This window comes from Lichenostomus cassidix, chromosome Z, assembly GCF_008360975.1.
Source record: "Lichenostomus cassidix isolate B80296 chromosome Z, HeHo_3.0, whole genome shotgun sequence".
NCBI lineage: Eukaryota > Metazoa > Chordata > Aves > Passeriformes > Meliphagidae > Lichenostomus > Lichenostomus cassidix.
In genome coordinates this window covers 62,929,197-62,948,476 of record NC_139511.1, presented here as the reverse complement: position 1 = coordinate 62,948,476, position 19,280 = coordinate 62,929,197, and the positions used below count along the sequence as shown (strand labels likewise).

Genomic DNA, 19,280 nt, shown 5'->3' with positions numbered 1-19,280 from the left:
CCAGCAAACAAAAACAGTGCAATGTGCAAACTCAGTTACTGTTTGTCTCCCACCCCTTTCTTTTATCCTTATTTTTTTACCTGATACTTTAGTGTATTTCCACACGTTACAGGAAAAGGAGTAGTGATTTTGCTTGGTTTGATTTTGGTGGTGGTTTTTTTGGTTTTGGGGTTTTTTTTTTGGTTTTTTTTTGGTTTAGTGTTTGTTTTGGGGTTTTTTTTGTTTGTTTGTTTTGTTTGTTTTTTGAGGTTTTTTTTGGTTTTTTGTGAGAAAAACACAGGTGTACTTGTAGATTAAATAAGTGATCTGTAATTGTTGTTGTTGAAAAACTGTGTATGTAATTGGTGAAATACAGCTGTTAGAAAGACAAAATGAGGGAAGAGTGGACCCCTGAAAGCAAAGAACCATTATCAAGGAAATAAACAGGGAAAAGACATTAAAGTAAAAATACTGCCAGTGGGCTATTGTTTGGATTTATTACAGTGTGTTTTACAATGTGTGACAGAAAGGAGATGACACACTGTGATGCATATAACAACATTTTTCTTATGATGAATGGTTAAAAGAGGTAAGATCTTCCAGGGAAATTGAGAAGATACGGTATCCATGTAAGAAAATCAGGAACAGCTTTCATCATGTTGAATTTGTGTTGCCGGCTCAACATTCACGCAGTGATGTCAAGATGAACTAAGATGTTCAGCAGAGAGAGAATTAGATACCTTTTTTTGGAAGGCAGTTTAATAGTGTGAAAATATTGGGAGTTGTGGTTGTGAATAAGGTGTTTAAAAATCCACTGTAGAGTGAGAAATTCAAAGACCGAGGGGATTGAATAATGGTGAGTAGCCAGAGAAACTAAAGGTAATCATATACCAGAGGGAATAGTGAAGAAGGGAGCCAACATATGGGTAGTGTGCAGGAGGGACAGAACCTCATAAAACAATGAAGAAGGGGAACAGAAAATGGATGCTTTTTTCTGAAATGTTGTTGAGAGTAAGGGATGGGATATCATCCCATGTGATTTCGTAGCTACATTGCTGGTGTAGAAGAAATATGAAGTTGGCTGGCATAAATGTGAAATACTGTGCTGAAGTGAAACTGGGAGGCTAGAATGAGAAAATGAAAGGAATCTTTTTGTTGAATGGAGAAGAATTCTAGGGATATTAGTGGTCAAAGAGAATTGTAACGGAGAAAGGTACTAAATCATGGAAGTAGGAGAGGAAAGAGTGGTTTGAAACAACATTAATAGTAGAGGAGAAGGCTAATTGCAGAATGAAAAATTATGTAACAATTCTGTGTCCTCAGAGACAAATTTTTATGGAAATACTGCAGCCTGTTAAAAGGAGTCTTGGATATAATTTCAGACGTTTTCATATTTCCATACCTTTAATAATAATCTTATTATTTATATTATACAAGACAGAAGGGATTAATTAATCTAAGGATGTTAATTGCAAACATAAAAAATTCCATCCTCTCATGCTCAAATCAGAAATTCGGTTTTAATACCTATTGAAAAACAAAATAAATTTTAAAAGTGACCCATGTTGAAAATTTATTCAGAAATCTCACTAGACAATAGCAAGCAGTGTTTTCTATGAAATATTTTAAAAGATTTTTCACTCTGTCTAATGCTTGGGTACTTGATTGCTGCTCTGAAGACTAGCTTAAAACACTGTTCTGTTAGTGTAAACCCCTGTAAACAGTTTTTCAATTTTTTTTCGGCTTTGCCAGTTTTTTATTTGTTTGCTTATTTAGCTAGCCAAATATATAAAACTACTGTGAGGAAAAAGCAACATCAAAGAAGGAACAGTGGAACTGCGATAAGAATATTGCTTGTAAAGAAAATGAAGTTTACTTGAGTTACCTTTGTTTTACTTCCTTTCCAGCCAGCTCCATACATTTTCATTTTGCTCATATATAACTCTGAGGCCTAATCCTGAACTTATCAGGTAAAATTCTGAGCTAAAGATAACTGAAATTGAGGGCATTTAGGAACTCTGCATCTTGCAGATTAATAGCAACATATCTTGGATTATTAAAAAAGTGTGTATCACCCACCATCCTTGAGTGCCCAGCTGGCCTGTAAACAGAAGAAAAGGAGGTTCCTTTAACTTCTCAAAACCATCTTCTCATAGTAGCTTATTGCATTGTATGATTATGGCATTTTATATTTTCTAGAGACTTCAGAAAAATAGATTCACATATTTCTTGCCCTTGAAAATCAGTGCTAAGTATACTGAGCTAATAATCTCAGCTACTTCATGCAACTTTATAGACCGCTGAGGCTCTGAGTTAAGAATGCTCATTTTCTGACTGACATGCTTCATGTGGAAAAATATCACCCCTTTAATTGAGGCATTCTTTCATCTTCATCTTTCCATCTGTGTAAATAAAACCAAATCCATAGTTTAAAAAAATTATGTATTTTTAAATACTATGCAGATAAAATATGGCATGATGGTTTACAGTACATTTTATGAGAAAAAGAAATCTAATAATGTAGAAGAAATAATAGTTTGCTAGGTTACAAGATGTTTAGTGAAAATGATTTCATTTCTTAAGAGAAATACACACTCATCCTCTTAGAATATACATGTGCTATCTAATATTTTCAACAAGCAAATAGATTTATTATACAGCCACATTTGATAACACACTGCAAACCAAACCTTTTTTGGCTCAAGGATTACTGAACCAGAAATGTTAACTTTATGTAGATTTTTGTATATTTTCAGTTTTATTTCACTCTATTTACACTGTGCCTCTATTAGACAGACCATAAAAATGGTTAAGCTTTGAGGACATTGAGACTTAAAGATTATGAGAAATTATATTGAATAATTGGGAATAAACTGGGAATAAGGCTGTTATAGTTGCTTTTTGAAGACAGCCTTGTAGCTTCTTTATATTTTTTTTTTTCATTTGTATTTTTGTTTGTTTATTGCCAGTAGGGCAAAAGGTACTTTTACATGATATGAAACATCCAGTGTTGGTATAGGTGTGTTTGAAGAAATCTGTGGACTTTCAGTGGGGTTCTAATATATCTTAGCTGAATCTTTAATGAGATTTTTGCAGAATAACATTGATTACCTTTGATTGTTTTCTGGAAGGCAAAGAAACCTTCAACAGCTGGGTATGTCTATGATTGATTAATGTAACTTTCAAAGAGGCAAAAGGAGAAGTGGGCTTTTTTGTTGGTTTACAAAAGCCATATTTACCATGGTACAAAGGAGGAAAAATCTGAATTTGCTAGGATAACATGAGATGGGTTAGATGAGTTATGAAAAGATACAGAAGAAAGTTTCTTTTGCATCCTTGCATGTTTTTCTCATGTAGTGTAAAAACTGCCCAAAGGAAGCCAACTGAATAGTTTCCAAAAGCTATTTTTATTAGTAATATTTATAATATTTGTGGCCAAGATATGTTATTTTCTCAAATGCAAAGTTTGACTGTGCAGCCAAACATTCAGCTGGGGTTTCATTTTCAAACCTTCAGGCAAATATTTAGCAATGCTGTTAAGAAGCCATCTTTCTAAAATGGTTTCCTAAAATCTTCCTTGATGAATAAAGCTAAATTCTTTAACTTCTTCTTAAATAAGTTATTTCTGAGTACAGCAGTATTCTTAGCAATTGAATGTTCTTCCTGGTGAAGGAGGCATGGGCAGATAGGAAAGACTTTCTCATCACTCTACAATGAGTTGATGGGTGGATGGATCCTCTGCAATGGATCAGAGATATCTCCAGGACAGGGCAGCCTGCTTGCCTCCTTGTTTTGCCTAAACCCACGTGTGGTCAAATGTATCAGGTGTCTTTCCTCATTGCCTTCTTCATAAATGTTTTAGATTTTTTTAAAAATAGAAATCAAGTTTTTGTATGAATTGCAATTAACAAAATACTAAATAATTTTTCACCTTGACTGGCTACACCACCATAGGACTTCTCTTCTAAGACTGCTCTTTTCCATAACATTCTGAGCATTTTCTTACTAAGTATATCACACTTGTGTTTTTATTTTCATTCATAATTGCATAATATAATGCATTATTCATTGCAAGGGACTGAAGATTCCATAAGATTTTCAAATAGTTATATACTTTTTTTCATTTTTTTGCTCCTAGTTATATAGGTTTTTCATTGCAATATAGTTGCTCAAGAAAAACTACAGAATATTAAAGAAAAAAGCCAAGTCTTTTATGTGTTCAGTGATTGTGAATAACTAGGTAAGCTTCTCTATGAAATAGATATAAGAGATTAATGAAGGGTATTGAACCACTGCTGGGTGTGAGAGATAAAGAAATTGTGAACACTTGTCACCCAGAAAAAGGCCTTAGTTGCAGCAGATGAGTATATAATGGACACGCAGGACAGTTAAATACAATTGTCAGTCAGATGTCCTGGTTATGGCAAATAAAGTTAGGTTACTGTATTCATAATTGGTTAATTGGGATTGAGAGAAAAGAAGGAGTGTTTCACATCTGCTAATGATACATGTAGATGTCATGGAGTTAGATAGAAAGTCACGGAGAAGAGGAAATCATGTAAGAGTGTAATCATGTAAACACTAAAACCTCAGATTTCACAAGTTAATCTTATTTTGCATCAGTGTGCTCATTACTGAAACAGCATCCATTTCTACACCACGGGAAGTGGTATTGAAGAGCTGTCACATAAATTGAAAGCCTGGGGATCATGTTTACAGAGACTTAAGGAAAGCATCTGATACAGCCTGCAACTGCCTACTCAGGGAAAATAATGAGGAATTCCTGAATTCAGCTGACATATGTAGACCTGACAATTTTTAATTGATATACTAAACCCAGAAAGTGCACTTACATTTCGTCTGTGCATTCTAATTGAGAACAAAGGAAATATGCTGCCTTTGGTAGAGGTGGCTGAAGTGGGGGATGGGGAAGTAGACATTTGAAGAGTGTAACTTGTGCCTTGGGAGCCTGTCTGTGTTGTCAGCTGTGATCACAGCTCTCAGAGGTTGGCTGTCTTTGATGGGATCACTTTCAACAAAGATCCAGACAGCTTTGCTCAGTTGTGACTACTGATTTCTGGTTTGTTTGTTTGTTTTCTTCTTGCAGCTTTATAACTCATATTTTGTCACCTTGAGCCTGCCCTATGATAATATGTCATCTTGGAAGTGTTTATATTTGTTAAAAATTACAACTTTAGCTATTAAATATTGTCAGTGTGAGCTTTTTTTTTTTTTTTTTTTTTGTCTGTAAGTATCTTAGGTGAAAAGACACATTTAAAACTCAAGTAGTTAGCTGTACATGGTCTGAGACTTGCTTGTCAGGCATCTCTGCTGAGCTAGTCCTGCCCTTCTGCCTCATTTTTGAAACCAGTGCAAATGTCAAATTCCAGCTCTCTCAAGGAGCATTGGAAACATTGCTTGATGTGAAAAAGAGAAAACAGATGGCTAGTGAGCATTGGAGGCATCTCTAGAGGTGAACTTCCCTGTTCAGAACACACCGTCCTTATACTGGAGCAAACTGAAATACATTGCACATTACTAGTGGCTCACTCAGGACATGATTGTGGTTGTATGGTTGACTGTGTTCACACTAGTAAATAAGTTATATTTTGCTACACATCTGTAAAACAGAGAAAGATTGATATAGCCATCTGTGTAGGTCTCACTTTCCTCAAGACCTGCCTTAATTTACTGTCTCTGCTTTAAAAAAAAAATCTAGAAGATGTTAGGAATAAGAAGGAATAAGAATGTCTTGCCTGGGACATTCAATGTTTTGTTAAAAGAAAAAGATGGGGGTGGGGCAGAATATGGGAAGCATTATAATCTTGAGAAAGTGTCGGCGTACTGTGAAATACTGTATCCCAGAAACAATGTGGAAAGTTCAGATATTCCATCAGTTAAGCATATTGTTGTTTTTCTCATCGACATGTCTTGGATTTCTGAGGTGAACAAACTGAGTAGGTCGGTCTTTTTCCTCGAATAAGTTTTACTGAGTGTTTTGGAGAAGGAGAGCAGTTGTGTGACAGAGCTGTAGCTATGTGGCTCTGTTGCAGATCATTTTTTTGTTATTAACCCTTCATGTGGCCACTGTTGTCTTCACTTTTCACATGGGTCCTCCTCAATCCAAGCAGTTTTTGTACAAGGGATACTCATTGCTGATGCTCCTCCAGTCACGTATCTGTGCCTCCACGCCAACACCTCCGAAAACTTTCTCTGGTTTCCTTTTATCTTCTGGGTCTCATCCTCTCTAAGGACTGCAGCAATATTGCAAACCCTGACATTTATCTGTTATTCTATTTTTTTTTGATAAATGCAACTGTGTCCTTTCTCACATGTGCTTCATGTTTTATGCCTGTCATCTCATTTTGTGCACAAGTACAGTCAGCTGTAATTGCTTAACAAAAATATATGTGCTAATACAAAGCTAGGAAGAAAGTGCTTACATTGCTGGAGTTATTTGTTAGAAAGATTTTAAACAAGTTGCAGAAGATAGTGGTTTACTGCAGAATTTGCTGAAGCAACTAAATCTTTAGAAAATGTTAAGGATTTATGAACTTGTCAAATTTTGTATGGCACATGACTATTAGTTCATAATAGTAGGCACCTCTGCAACAAAAGGAGAAGGGTAATGAAGGAGATATGTAGATACACTTTGCCCTAATTATCTTTACATCTTTATCTAATGTTTCAATGCTCTCCCCTTCCCTTCTTGAATCAAAGTTTTGAATTGTGTACGTTAGTTCTGTTGTTTCATGTCTTTCCAGCAAGAAACATTCTGATAACAATTTTTTTTTGGAAATGATTTGTTAGCAAGATTAGACATCTGTTAAAAATATTAAGAGGTCAGAGGCCAAAACCACTATTTTCTTTGAAAACTGCAATGAATGTTTTCCAGTATGTGCAAAAACTTCTTTTCAACCTTCAATCATTTTAGAATATTTGATTTAGTATTACAATTCAGGGTTATATTCCTTTGCAGAATAATATATGAGGGTGAGCTTGCAGAGCTTAAAGTTAGGAAAACAATCTTTTTGTGGTAAACCAAGCAAATTTATTTTTAAAGACAAATAGCATTGCTGATGCAATTTTTTTATCTCTCTCAGACAAGTCTGGTTTTACATGAAATCCTAAAGTATCGAAGCTGGATAGAGTTGGGCAGAATTTGTTCTTTTGTTTTCATTTTTTGTGATTAAGGGGCAAATAATGTCAGTTTTTGATATCTGTATGTTGCTGATTTCCTTTCTCTACAGGACAGTTGACAAAAGGGCAAAGACTGGTCAAAGTATAGGCACTTCATTGAGAAGGCCTATGGTGCATGATGTAGCATCAAAAAGTCATTTTGGTTAGAAAAGACCCTTTAGAGCATCGAGGCCCACCATTAACCTTAACTCTGCCAAGCCCACCTCTAAACCGTGTCCCCAAGTGCCACATCTGCATGTCTTTCAAATACATTCAGGCATGGTGACTCAACCACTTCCCTGGGAAGCCTGTTCCAATGCTTGACCACTCTTCCAGTGAATACATTTTTCGTAATATACAATCTAAACTTCCTCTGGCACAACTTGGGGCCAATTTAAGATGAGTTGTTTAATTTCTGAAAGGTATAGACTGGGTTTTAGTAATGGTTTCATAAATTAATGCTAGATAAAATCAGTATCTTTGACCACAGGAAGAAATCAGAAATTTCGAACTGTTATGTGGTTTGCTATCAATCTGTAGATGTTTGGGGTTTTTACTAGTCAAACATGAAAGGAAAGGTGTTAGTTGGACCCCAGATCTCTTTCTGTGTTTTAATTTGGACCCAACACATAACAGGAGGAAGGAATTTCAGATTGATAGAGGATGAAATGAAAGGAAAAAATACTGTGCCTTCAGATTAAGTTGGGCAGCAGAGTGAAAAAAATGGTATTTTAATATATGTATGTCAGTGTGACATTGCCTGGAGGGATGGGAGTGTTATGGAGCCCAAATGAAGTTTTTCCAATTTATTTGAATTAGCTTAATAACATAACATAATCTTTCTTGCATTTTTAAAGTGTGATTATTAACCATTTATGATGTTTTTGAAAGTGTCTATGGTTTTTCTTAGACAAAAAATACATCATTTTAATTGCTTGTTAATGTTTAACAAATACTACTGAAAATTTATTTCCTGATAGCCATTTCACACTTCATTCCTTACGTGTTCCCACATACTTGGAAAATTTTATGTAATTGGATGCACAAAATATGTTTTTTAGTATTTATAAACACTCCGACCAAAGACAAACAGTTGTAAACTGCCGTCTGTTCATAGACTCCAGGGTATTCATAATTGGCTAGAAGTGACACTAATTTCAAAACAATTACTGTGGCTAAGTGTAGGCCAATATATTCAATGTTCAAATACTGTGAGAAGCATGTTCCTGGTATTTTCAGTCCCCCTTTGTTTGTTGATGAGTTTCTTGTGGAGGGAATGCCTCATGTGACTCCTCTCAATGTTTAACTAAATCTGCACACTAAAATAAGCTTGCAGTAATCATTAATGTCATCACACAAAGATTCTGTATCTTTTAAACCAAATTTAGAACAAATATTCTTAAGAATAAACATTAAATTACTAGTTTGTGTCTTTTACTTATAAAATAGTCATAAAAAGAGCCCTAGTAAGGTGCACAGTCAAAAATTAGAAGATTGATTAACTGAGGATTCCTGTGCAAGCTTAAATCAGTCTGTGTGATTGCATATTGTGATCACATCCCCCTTTTTTATTCTGTAGAACTATGTATCTTTTAATGCATAGTTTGGATAGAAATCACTGAGCAGCTGCTCGGTGTCTTGTCCTCTTACTGTTCAGAGTGGGATTCTAGGTCTGACTTTTCTGCATGTTGTTCAACCCCTTCTCTGAAAAGAGTTGCTTCTATGCATATTTTTCTGTTTTGCTCATCACCCAATAAATGAAGGACTTCAAGATCACTAATTTGTTGTTTTCTTCTCTGTGTTTTAATCCTCATCTTACAGATGAGAAGATAAGATACAGTTGCACTGGCAACCTTTAAGTCTGAATGCTTAATTTTACAACTATATGAATTAGTATTCTGTTATGAAAAGAGGGCAAGTGAGAAGCACAGTTACCTAGGTGTTAAAAAATGAATAAACCTGTCTCACATTCCTTTGTCTCTGTTTCTGTCTTTTCCCTTTTTTCCCTTTCTCTCTTCCTGTGTTTCCACTTTGTGTCTTAGAATCTTAGCTGAGACCTTTGGTTTTGGTTGGGAAGTGGGAAAGCTTGATTTTACAAGACTGTTTAAATTTAATTTGAGGTTCCTCCCATTTTAATAGAATTTTTTCATATTTCACTAAATAATGACAATAAATAAGTAGTGATCTCCATACAAGAGTAAAATGTGAACTTGAAAATAATTTCAACATTTCTTTCAGATTATCAGCAAAATAGAAATAATTAAAAAAAAAAACAGACATTGTTCCCAAACTTGAATTTTATTGCAGCTAAATGGAACACAAACCTCAAAATACCTGAACTTTGTTCTATTATGTAAGCCATGAATTCCGTCAAGGATTCAGTTTGGCAAAATTAATTCTTCCAGTCCTTTTAAGTTCTTTCCAAAGTATGTATATTGTATTTTGGTAGTTTTAGAACTATAAGCCTGCCTAGGGGAGTGTTGAGAACTGTCTTGGAATGTATTTTTATCTTAACAAGGCGTAACTACCTTTGTTCAGGGTTAGTGGGAGTGCTAGTGCTGTGTAAATGTGTACTATATAATTAAACCTATGAAGAAGTCGAGTTTTGCATTCAAGCTCTTGTTATGAAAGCCTATTCTGAAACACATATGACATTTTTAAAAAGCTGTTGAAATACTTATCTACTGTACCTCCTAAAAATGCAGGGGTTTCAGTTTAGAATCAGGAGTAGCAGCAGAGCACAGAAAATGCTATGAAGTAATGTTTGTCCCATTTGTTTAATTCGTAATTTAATTTGTAATTGTAATTTATTTTGTACTGTTTTATTTGTTTGACAAACAGGTACATACAAAGTTCCACTGCAGGCAAGCCCATGCTTCAGGCACTGACACTTCATGTTTGACATTTTCCTATGATGGTACTGTCCTTGCCAGCCGGGGAGGTAGGTGATTAAAAGAACCCTGTGATGTGTTCAATGTAAGTTTTAACTTTACTGAGTGAAATGGTTCATGAAACAAACCATATAAATCATGTAATTGTGGGATGTAATTGTTTATAATGGATATAAGGTAGTGAAATCAGATACTAATGATTCAAATCTAAAGTGTTTCACAATGTACTGCTTTTATTTGATACAATGTGCAATACCATGTTCCTGAAAGAGCATTTTACTGCAATTAAGAAATATTGTAAGAGAGCGTTGCTGATTATATTACACAGTTTCTGATCTGCCTTCTTGTCTAGCAGTAATAATACACTGAAAGGAAATAATTAGCTTAATTAAAAATAAAAAAAGTCCTGTTTTTGTTGCTTAGTACTCCTTGGAAGACTATTGCCTCTCAATAACACTGTCTTTGTTCTGGAGCTATTAATTCCTCATACAACTTTCTTAGGCAATATAATTTTCTGTCCTAATTGGAGTTTTTATCTAACCTGTATTGCAAACATCAAAAGTTGATGACTGGAGTTGATTTGCCAAGATATACTTGAATAGCAAAAGAATTTGGAATGTCCACAAGACTGGGAAGAAACTTGTGTTGTAAACTTCAGATAAAACTTGTATAAATGAGTCTTAGATAACAGAACACGTCTTGAGAAGGCAAATGTGTGTTTTGAGGACTCATTCACTTCTTTATTGGGATAGGTGTCTGTTGAAGGCAACTTTTCATGCTGAGATTTGTCTACCCAGTATTTTGCAGACAGGTGCAAGCATACAATCCAAGCTGCCTGGATGGAAAACAGCTGTAACCAGAAGCTCTGTGTATGCATTAGCATTGCCCCAAGGCCAAATAAACAGGCCTAGGGAGATGCAGTATACATTAATGTCTGCTAACACTGTGCCTAACATGTGTTTAGGACATCTGGTCAGTTTGGTACAGAGACAGAATGAGATTAGATATGCAAAATACCAGAATAGAGGTATTAATAGATGAAAAAAGCTGTGGAGCAGTGGATATATTTCCTAGCCAAGTAGCTTGTATTTTCTTTGTGCCCTCCCTCTGCTCCTGTCCCTGAAGAGGATAGAGTGTCTCACTGGTGCACATCAGTACAGTGAAATGGAACTGATACTGGGTGCTGTCTCACTGATTCTTTGCATGTCTTGCCACATTTCAAATATTCTGAATGTTATGTTTCCCACAACACATCTTTCAGAGTACAGACTTGGCAGTCTTATCCTCGAAGGCCCTAGGTTTATGGACACTAATAGCACTTGGATTGTTTCATAACTGCTGGCAGGGTCCTGGATCCAGAGTTCTGATGTCACTGTACCCATCATGAATGTGTTGTAAGTGGTGAGGTAAAAGCTCCCAAGCTTTTTTGTCCTTAGCGAACCAGACTCTTAAGTGTGAACCTTCTCCTGCTTGGAAAGTGTGTGAACTGTGTCTTTTTCCATTCTGCACTAAGTAAAACACTGCCTCTGTCTGCCAGTGGCGTTTCCCAAAAAAAATTCACACAGACATACTTCAGGAAATTTAAGGATGAACCTCAGTGTCCTTTTAAAAATAACAGCAAACAAGGCTAATGTGTAGTGAGGGGTATTCGCTAGTGCTGTCTTGAAACCTCCATTTATGTAAATTCTATTTCACATTTATGAATGTAGATCACATAAATGACCTTTTCTTATTTTTACTGCATGTGGCACTTTTACTTGTCTGCTCTTCCTCATCTGTCTCCAGTTTTTGTGTCGTGTTAAACAGACTTTCATTTACTCAGGTTTTATCTACCACACTCTGCTCTCAGCTGCATAAAATGTTGATTGATTGTTTGCAGAATGTAAGACTGCACAGAAATTTGGCCACTCAGTGTGGATAAAAGTGCTACCTTTGTCTAATGTATTAAAAGAAAAAAAAAGCTCTGTGTGCACTATGCTAGAAAGTAAGGAGGATTCATACCTTATTTTGACTTGTTTGGTTAGTGCTTTAATATGAGTATTGCTTTGGATCTGTACCAACAAAAGCAGATGTGGATCCAGCATTCGTAGATTAACGCACCTGCCAAGTGCTGAGGATGAAAGAGAGGATAGTTGTTTGGGGCATGGGAACTTTCATTGAAAGCCTGATGGACTTTCCTGCATCTGATGTAGATTCTGTGTTGGATATGAGAAGATGAGGCATGGCTCAGCTGCAGGCACAAGGGAAAATGAAAACCTAAGGAGCTGCTTATGAAAGTTTCCAGTCTTATTCTTGTTGGGTATTAGGTAGTAACTTGACAGAAACTTAAGAAAGTGATATTTCTGCATGCTTGAAACCATGAAGGATAGTATTTGGGGAACATTTTCTTTGTTTAGCAGGGGAGAGATAAGAATTAGAATTGGACTTGGGGTCTTATTGCAAGAATTTTAAAGATCTTTTTTTGACTCGTAATATTTTTGGTGGTCTGTTTTTTTCCACTTTACTTGTATTTCATTCTTCACTTTGAAGTTTTTTTAAAAGGTAGAAACACCTTGTATACTCAAGGGTCATGCAGCAGCATCTATAGTGACTTTCTGTTTTGTGTAGTGTAATAATATATTGCTGTTTATAGTAAATGCAAACATTAGCATTTTAAAAATCAAATGGGTTTTTGTCAAGTAATATTTCTCAGGAGCTGAACACTGGAGTTCATTCTAACAATGCCAAAAATGCATTTACTAGTTTTAATAGGCATAATCAACTATTTGCAGCACTTGGAGCTGAAATGCCTTTACGAAAGTCTTCTAGTATCCTTTCCACATGTTCATATGTTCATTCCATATGTTTAGAGAGGATAATGTGCTTAAATATTTGATCAGGCTGGTATGGATGCAGGTGATGCTGAGAACTGTTCCAAAGGTTGGTGTAGATGCCTTTTTTTGTGACTTCCCTCACGAGACCTTTGGCTTTGGTCCCAACCTGTGATGCCTCCAAAGGTTGTTCTGTAGCTGTTGCAGCTCCTCCTGCCGAGCCAGGACAATGCAGAAGCCTGTACCTTGTTCTGTAAGGTGCCTCTAGCATCAGTAGTGTAAGCCTTCACAAAAAGGCTCAGAGTTGATAAATGTATTCTGGTAAGCCTGTTGTGCTATGCATTTCCTAAGCTGTAACTTCTTAAAATTAGCATCTCCTATTTTTGTTTGCTTTCCTCATTGATCTCTGTGAACAATTACCATCCTTGAGCTTTGCTTTCAACACAGGAGTTTCTCTTTTTAAATAGTGTTGCTGACTGTAGGCTTTGTGAATTTCTGGCAGCACTTTTGCTTCTTTTGGGCCCATTCGCATTCATGTGCTTGTCTTCCTGGTCAGTATCTTCTGAAAAGAAGAGAAAAAAATCAGATAAAATCTTTATGGTATTAGTGCTTTGGCGTTATTTTGACTGGAGGACATTTGCAAAATGCCTATCTTTGCTCACCAAAGACTGTTTTTCTAGGATCTAATTGTTACCTCTTGATAAATCTGGCATCCAATACCATTGGCATAACAGTGTCTGACCTGATTGTGTCAGTCTTAAGCCTGTTTATTGGTACCCTTAGTAAAATGGCAAAAAATATAGTTTCAAATGCTACTAAAAATGCTATAAAAGCTTTAAATAATCCTGGCAGGCTTTGGAGGAGTCTGCCATCAAGAAAAAATACTGAATTATCTGAGCAGACTATTTTGAATGCTTCATACTGAATTGCACAACTTCTCTTTATATGCTTTTGTTTAAGGATAACTATTTTTGTTCATGTATAAAGTACTTAAACAGGCTGCTACTGCTACAGCTCTATTAAAGAAGTCTTCTAAGCATCAACATGCTTAGAATGCTACTGGAAAAAATCCTTGGTGCTGAGGAAAGGTAATATTCTGCGATCTTAGTGATTTCAACTCCAAATGGAAATTAGATTTAGGAACCAGTTTGCATTTGCACTCTGATAACTTTAATTAGGAAAAATTAATTTGAGCAAATTCTTAATGATGGTAAGAGTTTCACAGCAAGTCATTCTACTAGCATGTTCCTCTCTCCAAATACTTAATCTGTTTCTGTCTCTTTAAGACAGTGTTGACTTGAAATCAACCACAGTTTTGAGTCCTGCTGGAGTCTTCTAAACTTTTTAACCAGCCCATTACATTTTCTTGCTAGCAAAAGACCTATAGGTACATGTCTAACTGCATTTCTCCTGCTAAAACCTGGCAGGACTACAGCTTGAAGATCATGTCAAGGCTCATTCCACGAGGAACAGAACAGCCTTGGCTGCTAGCCGTAGATCTGTCCCTATCCAGGAGATTTGCAAAGTGGCCAAGTGGTGTCCTTTGCATACATTTGTAAAGTGCTGGTGCTTTAGATGTAACATCTTGACAATAAGTGGGTTTTTTTGTTGGGGGGTGGGAGGGAAAAGGGAGGGCTCGTTTTACAAGACGAAATGTTTTGAAGTACTTGGGATGGACTCTACTGGGGAACAATAAGAAAACAGATATTCTCAAAACAGGGACTCAACATTTTTCTTTCTTGTCGTTTTTCAGCTTCCCAATGAATAGAAATATACTCTGCTCTAGACATAATTTATTTAAGTTGTCCACTTCTTAAAAATATTTTGTAGTAAAGAGTTACCCTAGTCTTTAATATAAACATACATGATGTACGAGGCCACACACTACTGCTTTCCCTGTAAAGGGCACTGCTGGCCTTGTTTTCTTTTTTTGCAGTGTGTTACTTCTTTTAAAAACACTGTATTTCCAAGGCCTCAAAGGCTATGAATCCCCAGAATACTTGTAGATAATCAAACTACTTCCCTGTAAGATTTGTGCTTTGTAAGGAAGCAGGTCTTGCCTCCTTTTCCTCCTAGGGGAGGAAGATTGGGTAACTTTTTGTCGAAAATTAATCTCTGAATATTTTTAAAGAGAATTGTTGCTTAAACATCCTTGTTTTAACCCTCGAAAGTGCTGGGGCACTGCTGTCAGATGCTAGGACGTGTCTAGGTGCTTGAGTGAGGTGCTTCAAAGCTCACATTCTGTAGTTCATCTCATGCTGGAAATATGTGTTCCAGAAGGACGATCAGAGCAGAGATGTAGATGTCTCTGAGACTAACTAACTAATCTCATTTTTTACCCCTGTTCTCACTTTGTTAATATGTCATAACTTTTCAAAAAGGGATAAACAGCCTGACTTTTACTGGCCTACAGTCACACCATGTTTATCAAACACAGATGAGAACTGCTACAAATGTCTTGCTGTAACCTTGATTTTGGCTTTTATGGCTAAAGGTAGTGTGGTGAAAAGGTTTTGTTATAGCAAATGTGGTTTCACTTGCTTCCCTTCACCCCCTTCCCTGAGGATTTCTGACTGATTCCAGGGCCTCTTCTCCATACTGAGATAGCAGTTTGTTTCTGTTTGCCTGATAAAGAAGGGGGAAGACTTTCATGTGCTTTCCATTCTTCCTGATTGCTTTTTAGAACAGGTGAAAAACCAGACATATAAAACTTTTTTTGGTTTTGATCTAAAACATTCATGGCAACATTTTTAATTTCTTTTGATATCTTGGAAGTTAAATTTATTCCTAGCAGCAAAGTGCCAATGCTCACAATCACAGAATAAATTAGTGATTGAGGAAACTGATTCCACTGTGAATAGTGGTTCTTGGTAGGAGGGATAACCACAACAGAATTGGGCCATTGAGAAGTTTCTGATCCACTGGAATGCTGCATATTGAGCTTCTCAGCCTTGTACTGTCATAGTCATTTAGTGACGAAAAGCTTCCAAATTGTTCCCATTTTGGGTGCTTCTACTGTATAATTTTATTCTCTTTGTCTCTGAATTAGAGGATGAAATTTTCTGACATGCCTAAATTCTCAACCTAAATTCTTTATTGCTAACCTTTGTCTCTTTTGTTTCATAGGAGATGATACTTTGAAGATATGGGATATTAGGCAATTTAAAAAGCCTCTTAATTCAGCAGATGGGCTGCCCAGCTTCTTTCCGATGTAAGTACTCTAATTTATTCAAACTAGCAGAAAGAGCAGTATTTTGCTGAATGGGGCGGGATTCTACTGCAGTTCTTATCCTCAGCTGTCAGTAGGTCCACAATTGTGCAGAAAGGACTGCACAAGGAGGACTGTGCAGTGACAATTCTTGTCTATTTTAGGAATTCATGTTGCTTTAAAATATCTCACTTTTGTGATATTTCAGTCTCATATGTCTTATGTCTAATTAAATTAGCAACCTTTCAGGCAGCGGCCCTTATGTGTGTGTAAGGAGAGATAAATGTAAACCTCATTCTTATTTAGTCTATGATTAGTAAAAAAAGAGCTGAATGAAAAAGTAGACAAAACACAAAGGTACATGGTATGAATTCAGGTTATGGTGTCAGAAGTGCTGACTTTATTTTACTGCATAGTGCTAAGTATTGTTTTCAGTATTTTTATTGGTCTGACCTACATTTCAATAGCTGTAATACAGCCAAATCCCCTAAGGACAGTTTGTAATTTTGAGATAAGATCTTAGAGAGACAAGTCATGGACAGCTCAATCTTAACTGCAGTTTGTATCACAGAGGAAAAGTAAACAGAAAAGCATTTTTGGCCAATATGTAAACACACCACCTTGCATCACTGAAGAATGTATCATCAGCAAAAACAGATTTCATGACTGGTACATTTTTTAATTTAGTGATGACAACCAGATTTGAAAATACTTCTTATTTTTGTTTGTTTCTCATACTGAAAAGCTTGCAAGACTTTTGAGTGGAGGAGAATTTTGTTGGGAGGAGGATTTTTATTGAATCTGCTAGTTTTGCACATCCTGTGCACAACTGTAATAACAATTGTAACAGATAACTCTGTTACAGTTGTAACTCTGTGTTAATTATTTATCTGCCCAGTGACATGCTTTGTTTTCTTTAACAGGACAGATTGTTGTTTCAGCCCAGATGATAAAATCCTTGTCACTGGCACCTCTGTTAAGAAAGGTGGTGGCAGTGGGAAGCTGTTTTTCTTTGATCGTGAGACCTTCCAGAAGCTGTATGAGATAGAAGTTACAGATGCGGTATGTATTTTAGTTTGGTCATCTCTTCCAAATGTGAGTGAAATCATATTTATATGCTTCTTTTCCCTCATACACATAATTAACTACTAACACTATTGTGATTTTCCTACTCCATGATTAAGAGACAGGGCTAGAGTAACCTGAGTAGGTCCTATTGTTGTTTCAATTAAAAAAAAGAAAACAAAAAAAAAAAAAAAGGAAAAAAAATCCCAGGACAAGTTGTTTAAACAGTAGGACTTCCCTGCTCTGGTGTTACCATTGCATTTCTTAAGGATTTCTGTGAACCCATTTAGATCTGTGAAGTGACACACAAATCCTATGATATTTAGGTGTTTATGTTGTTTACTTCACCAGCTGTCATGATGAAATGCCTTATTGTGACAAACTCCTTTTTATCCATGAGACAAGTCTAGTGCTTACTCTAGAATGCATTTCTAGCTTGTCTAAACGCAAAAATATTGGACAAAAGGAAGGAATCATTAAGAATGTCTCCATCAAAAACATTAAACTCATCCCAGTGATGTAAAAACCTAAAGCTTGAACCTGTAATGCAGAGGGGTTCGTGTATGGCTTGAACTGACCACCTATTCCGTTGTACAGAAAAGAAAAGCTCAATACCATAGTTGAAAAGGTCCTTTTACTCTTGTGACATACACAAGTAGTTTTATAGATGATAGTGAGCAGGAGTGGGTGAAATTAGGACAGAATTGCCATGGATAAGTATGACAATGTATGGTTATGTCTCTTTAGTTGTTGCAGGATGTCGGATTAGCAATTTTGTCACTTTGTTTCTGGATACAATTTTCTCCTTCTGCACTTTTTTAAAGCCAGCACAACAGTCTTTCCTAGCACAGCTGACCAAACTTCCTTCTGGTGGATGTCATTTATACAAAATATAAATTTGTATTTGCTTTTCTTTTCAAATCCTGTATTCTCCTTTACTTCATCCTATGGATGGATTTGTTATACCTATAATTTCAGTGGCAACCGTCTTGCAAACTAAAAATGCAGAATTCTTATCAAAGCAGAAAAAACATCTGTTTTCCTAGAGCAGAAAAAACACCTGTTTTCATCTTGAACTTATAATCTAAATACAAAAGGGTTTTATATGAATTTGGAAGTTTTATTTAGTATTCAAGAATTTCTCCAAATACAGCAGAAATTGGCTTTTGAATTTTTCTTCTATGGAACATATCAAACCTCAACTTAACTCATGATATTTTCTAGCAAATTTTTATTTTCTGATGCAAGCCTTATAGCCAAGTATTTATAACCTTGAGAGAAAACACGAATGCCTCAGTATCTTCTCTGAAACTTCATGACAGAGAAAAGGAAAACAACTACATAAAATAAAGTGCAAGAAGTAGATTTTTGTAGGAGCTCTCCTGTCTGTGGGCACAGGAAACAAAATAGTTTCATAATTCCATTCACAATGAAGTTGAGCTCCTTAGAGATGAGTCTTTGGAGGTGGCCATGATGGCATCTCCTTTCAGTGGTGGCCAAGCAAGTGTGCAGAAATTTAAGACTGCAAGAAGGAGGAGCTGGCCAATGGTGGATCCTGTATCTCTAAAAGAACTTAAATAGTGCGAAATACTGCTCTCCAATCTGCGTTTTTTTGCATTCAAAGAAAGTATAATTTTCATTTGGTAACTTTGTTTTCTAAATCTTGGAAATAGGGGTTCTGTTTACCTGCTAAGATAGTGCTCTAGGGTACTCCACAAAAGCTCAGTTTGCTATCAATTTCTCTCAGATTTGAGAGCTAAATTTCTGTTTTCTGCTTCAATATGCAAAAGAGACACAACTGAGACCCAGCAGTAGGAAATTGTCAGTAAGCAACTTCACTGGGGCCACTAAGAGCTAAATTTTACGTATATGTACAAATCTAAGCAGGTTCATAATTTTATGCTATAAATTTGTGTAAGTGCTGATATTTATATGGTACTTTTTAAGACTGTAGTAAATCAGTTTGTTCTATAGAATTTTAGTGCTGCTGGTTTTCTTCATTTGTGGTTATAAAATTTAAGACTGCCATTCTTCTGCTTTGCGTGTAGTGGAAATTAAAATAACGGAGGTAATAAGTGAAGAATTGAGGCTTACAAATACTCATCTTATGACATAATTTTCAGTGAGTCAGCACTACTAATATCTGTA

The 19,280-nt window shown here is 35.9% G+C and overlaps 1 protein-coding gene across 1 annotated transcript in view; it reads left to right on the top strand.

Annotated features, from left to right (window-relative positions):
* WDR70 (WD repeat domain 70) overlaps positions 1 to 19,280 on the top strand; it is a 126,336-nt gene that overhangs the window by 81,171 nt on the left and 25,885 nt on the right. The window contains exons 11-13 of the mRNA XM_085042170.1: positions 10,000 to 10,099; positions 15,986 to 16,070; positions 16,991 to 17,129. Of these exons, the coding sequence (XP_084898296.1) occupies positions 10,000 to 10,099; positions 15,986 to 16,070; positions 16,991 to 17,129 (324 nt within the window). The remainder of the gene's footprint in view (positions 1 to 9,999; positions 10,100 to 15,985; positions 16,071 to 16,990; positions 17,130 to 19,280) is intronic.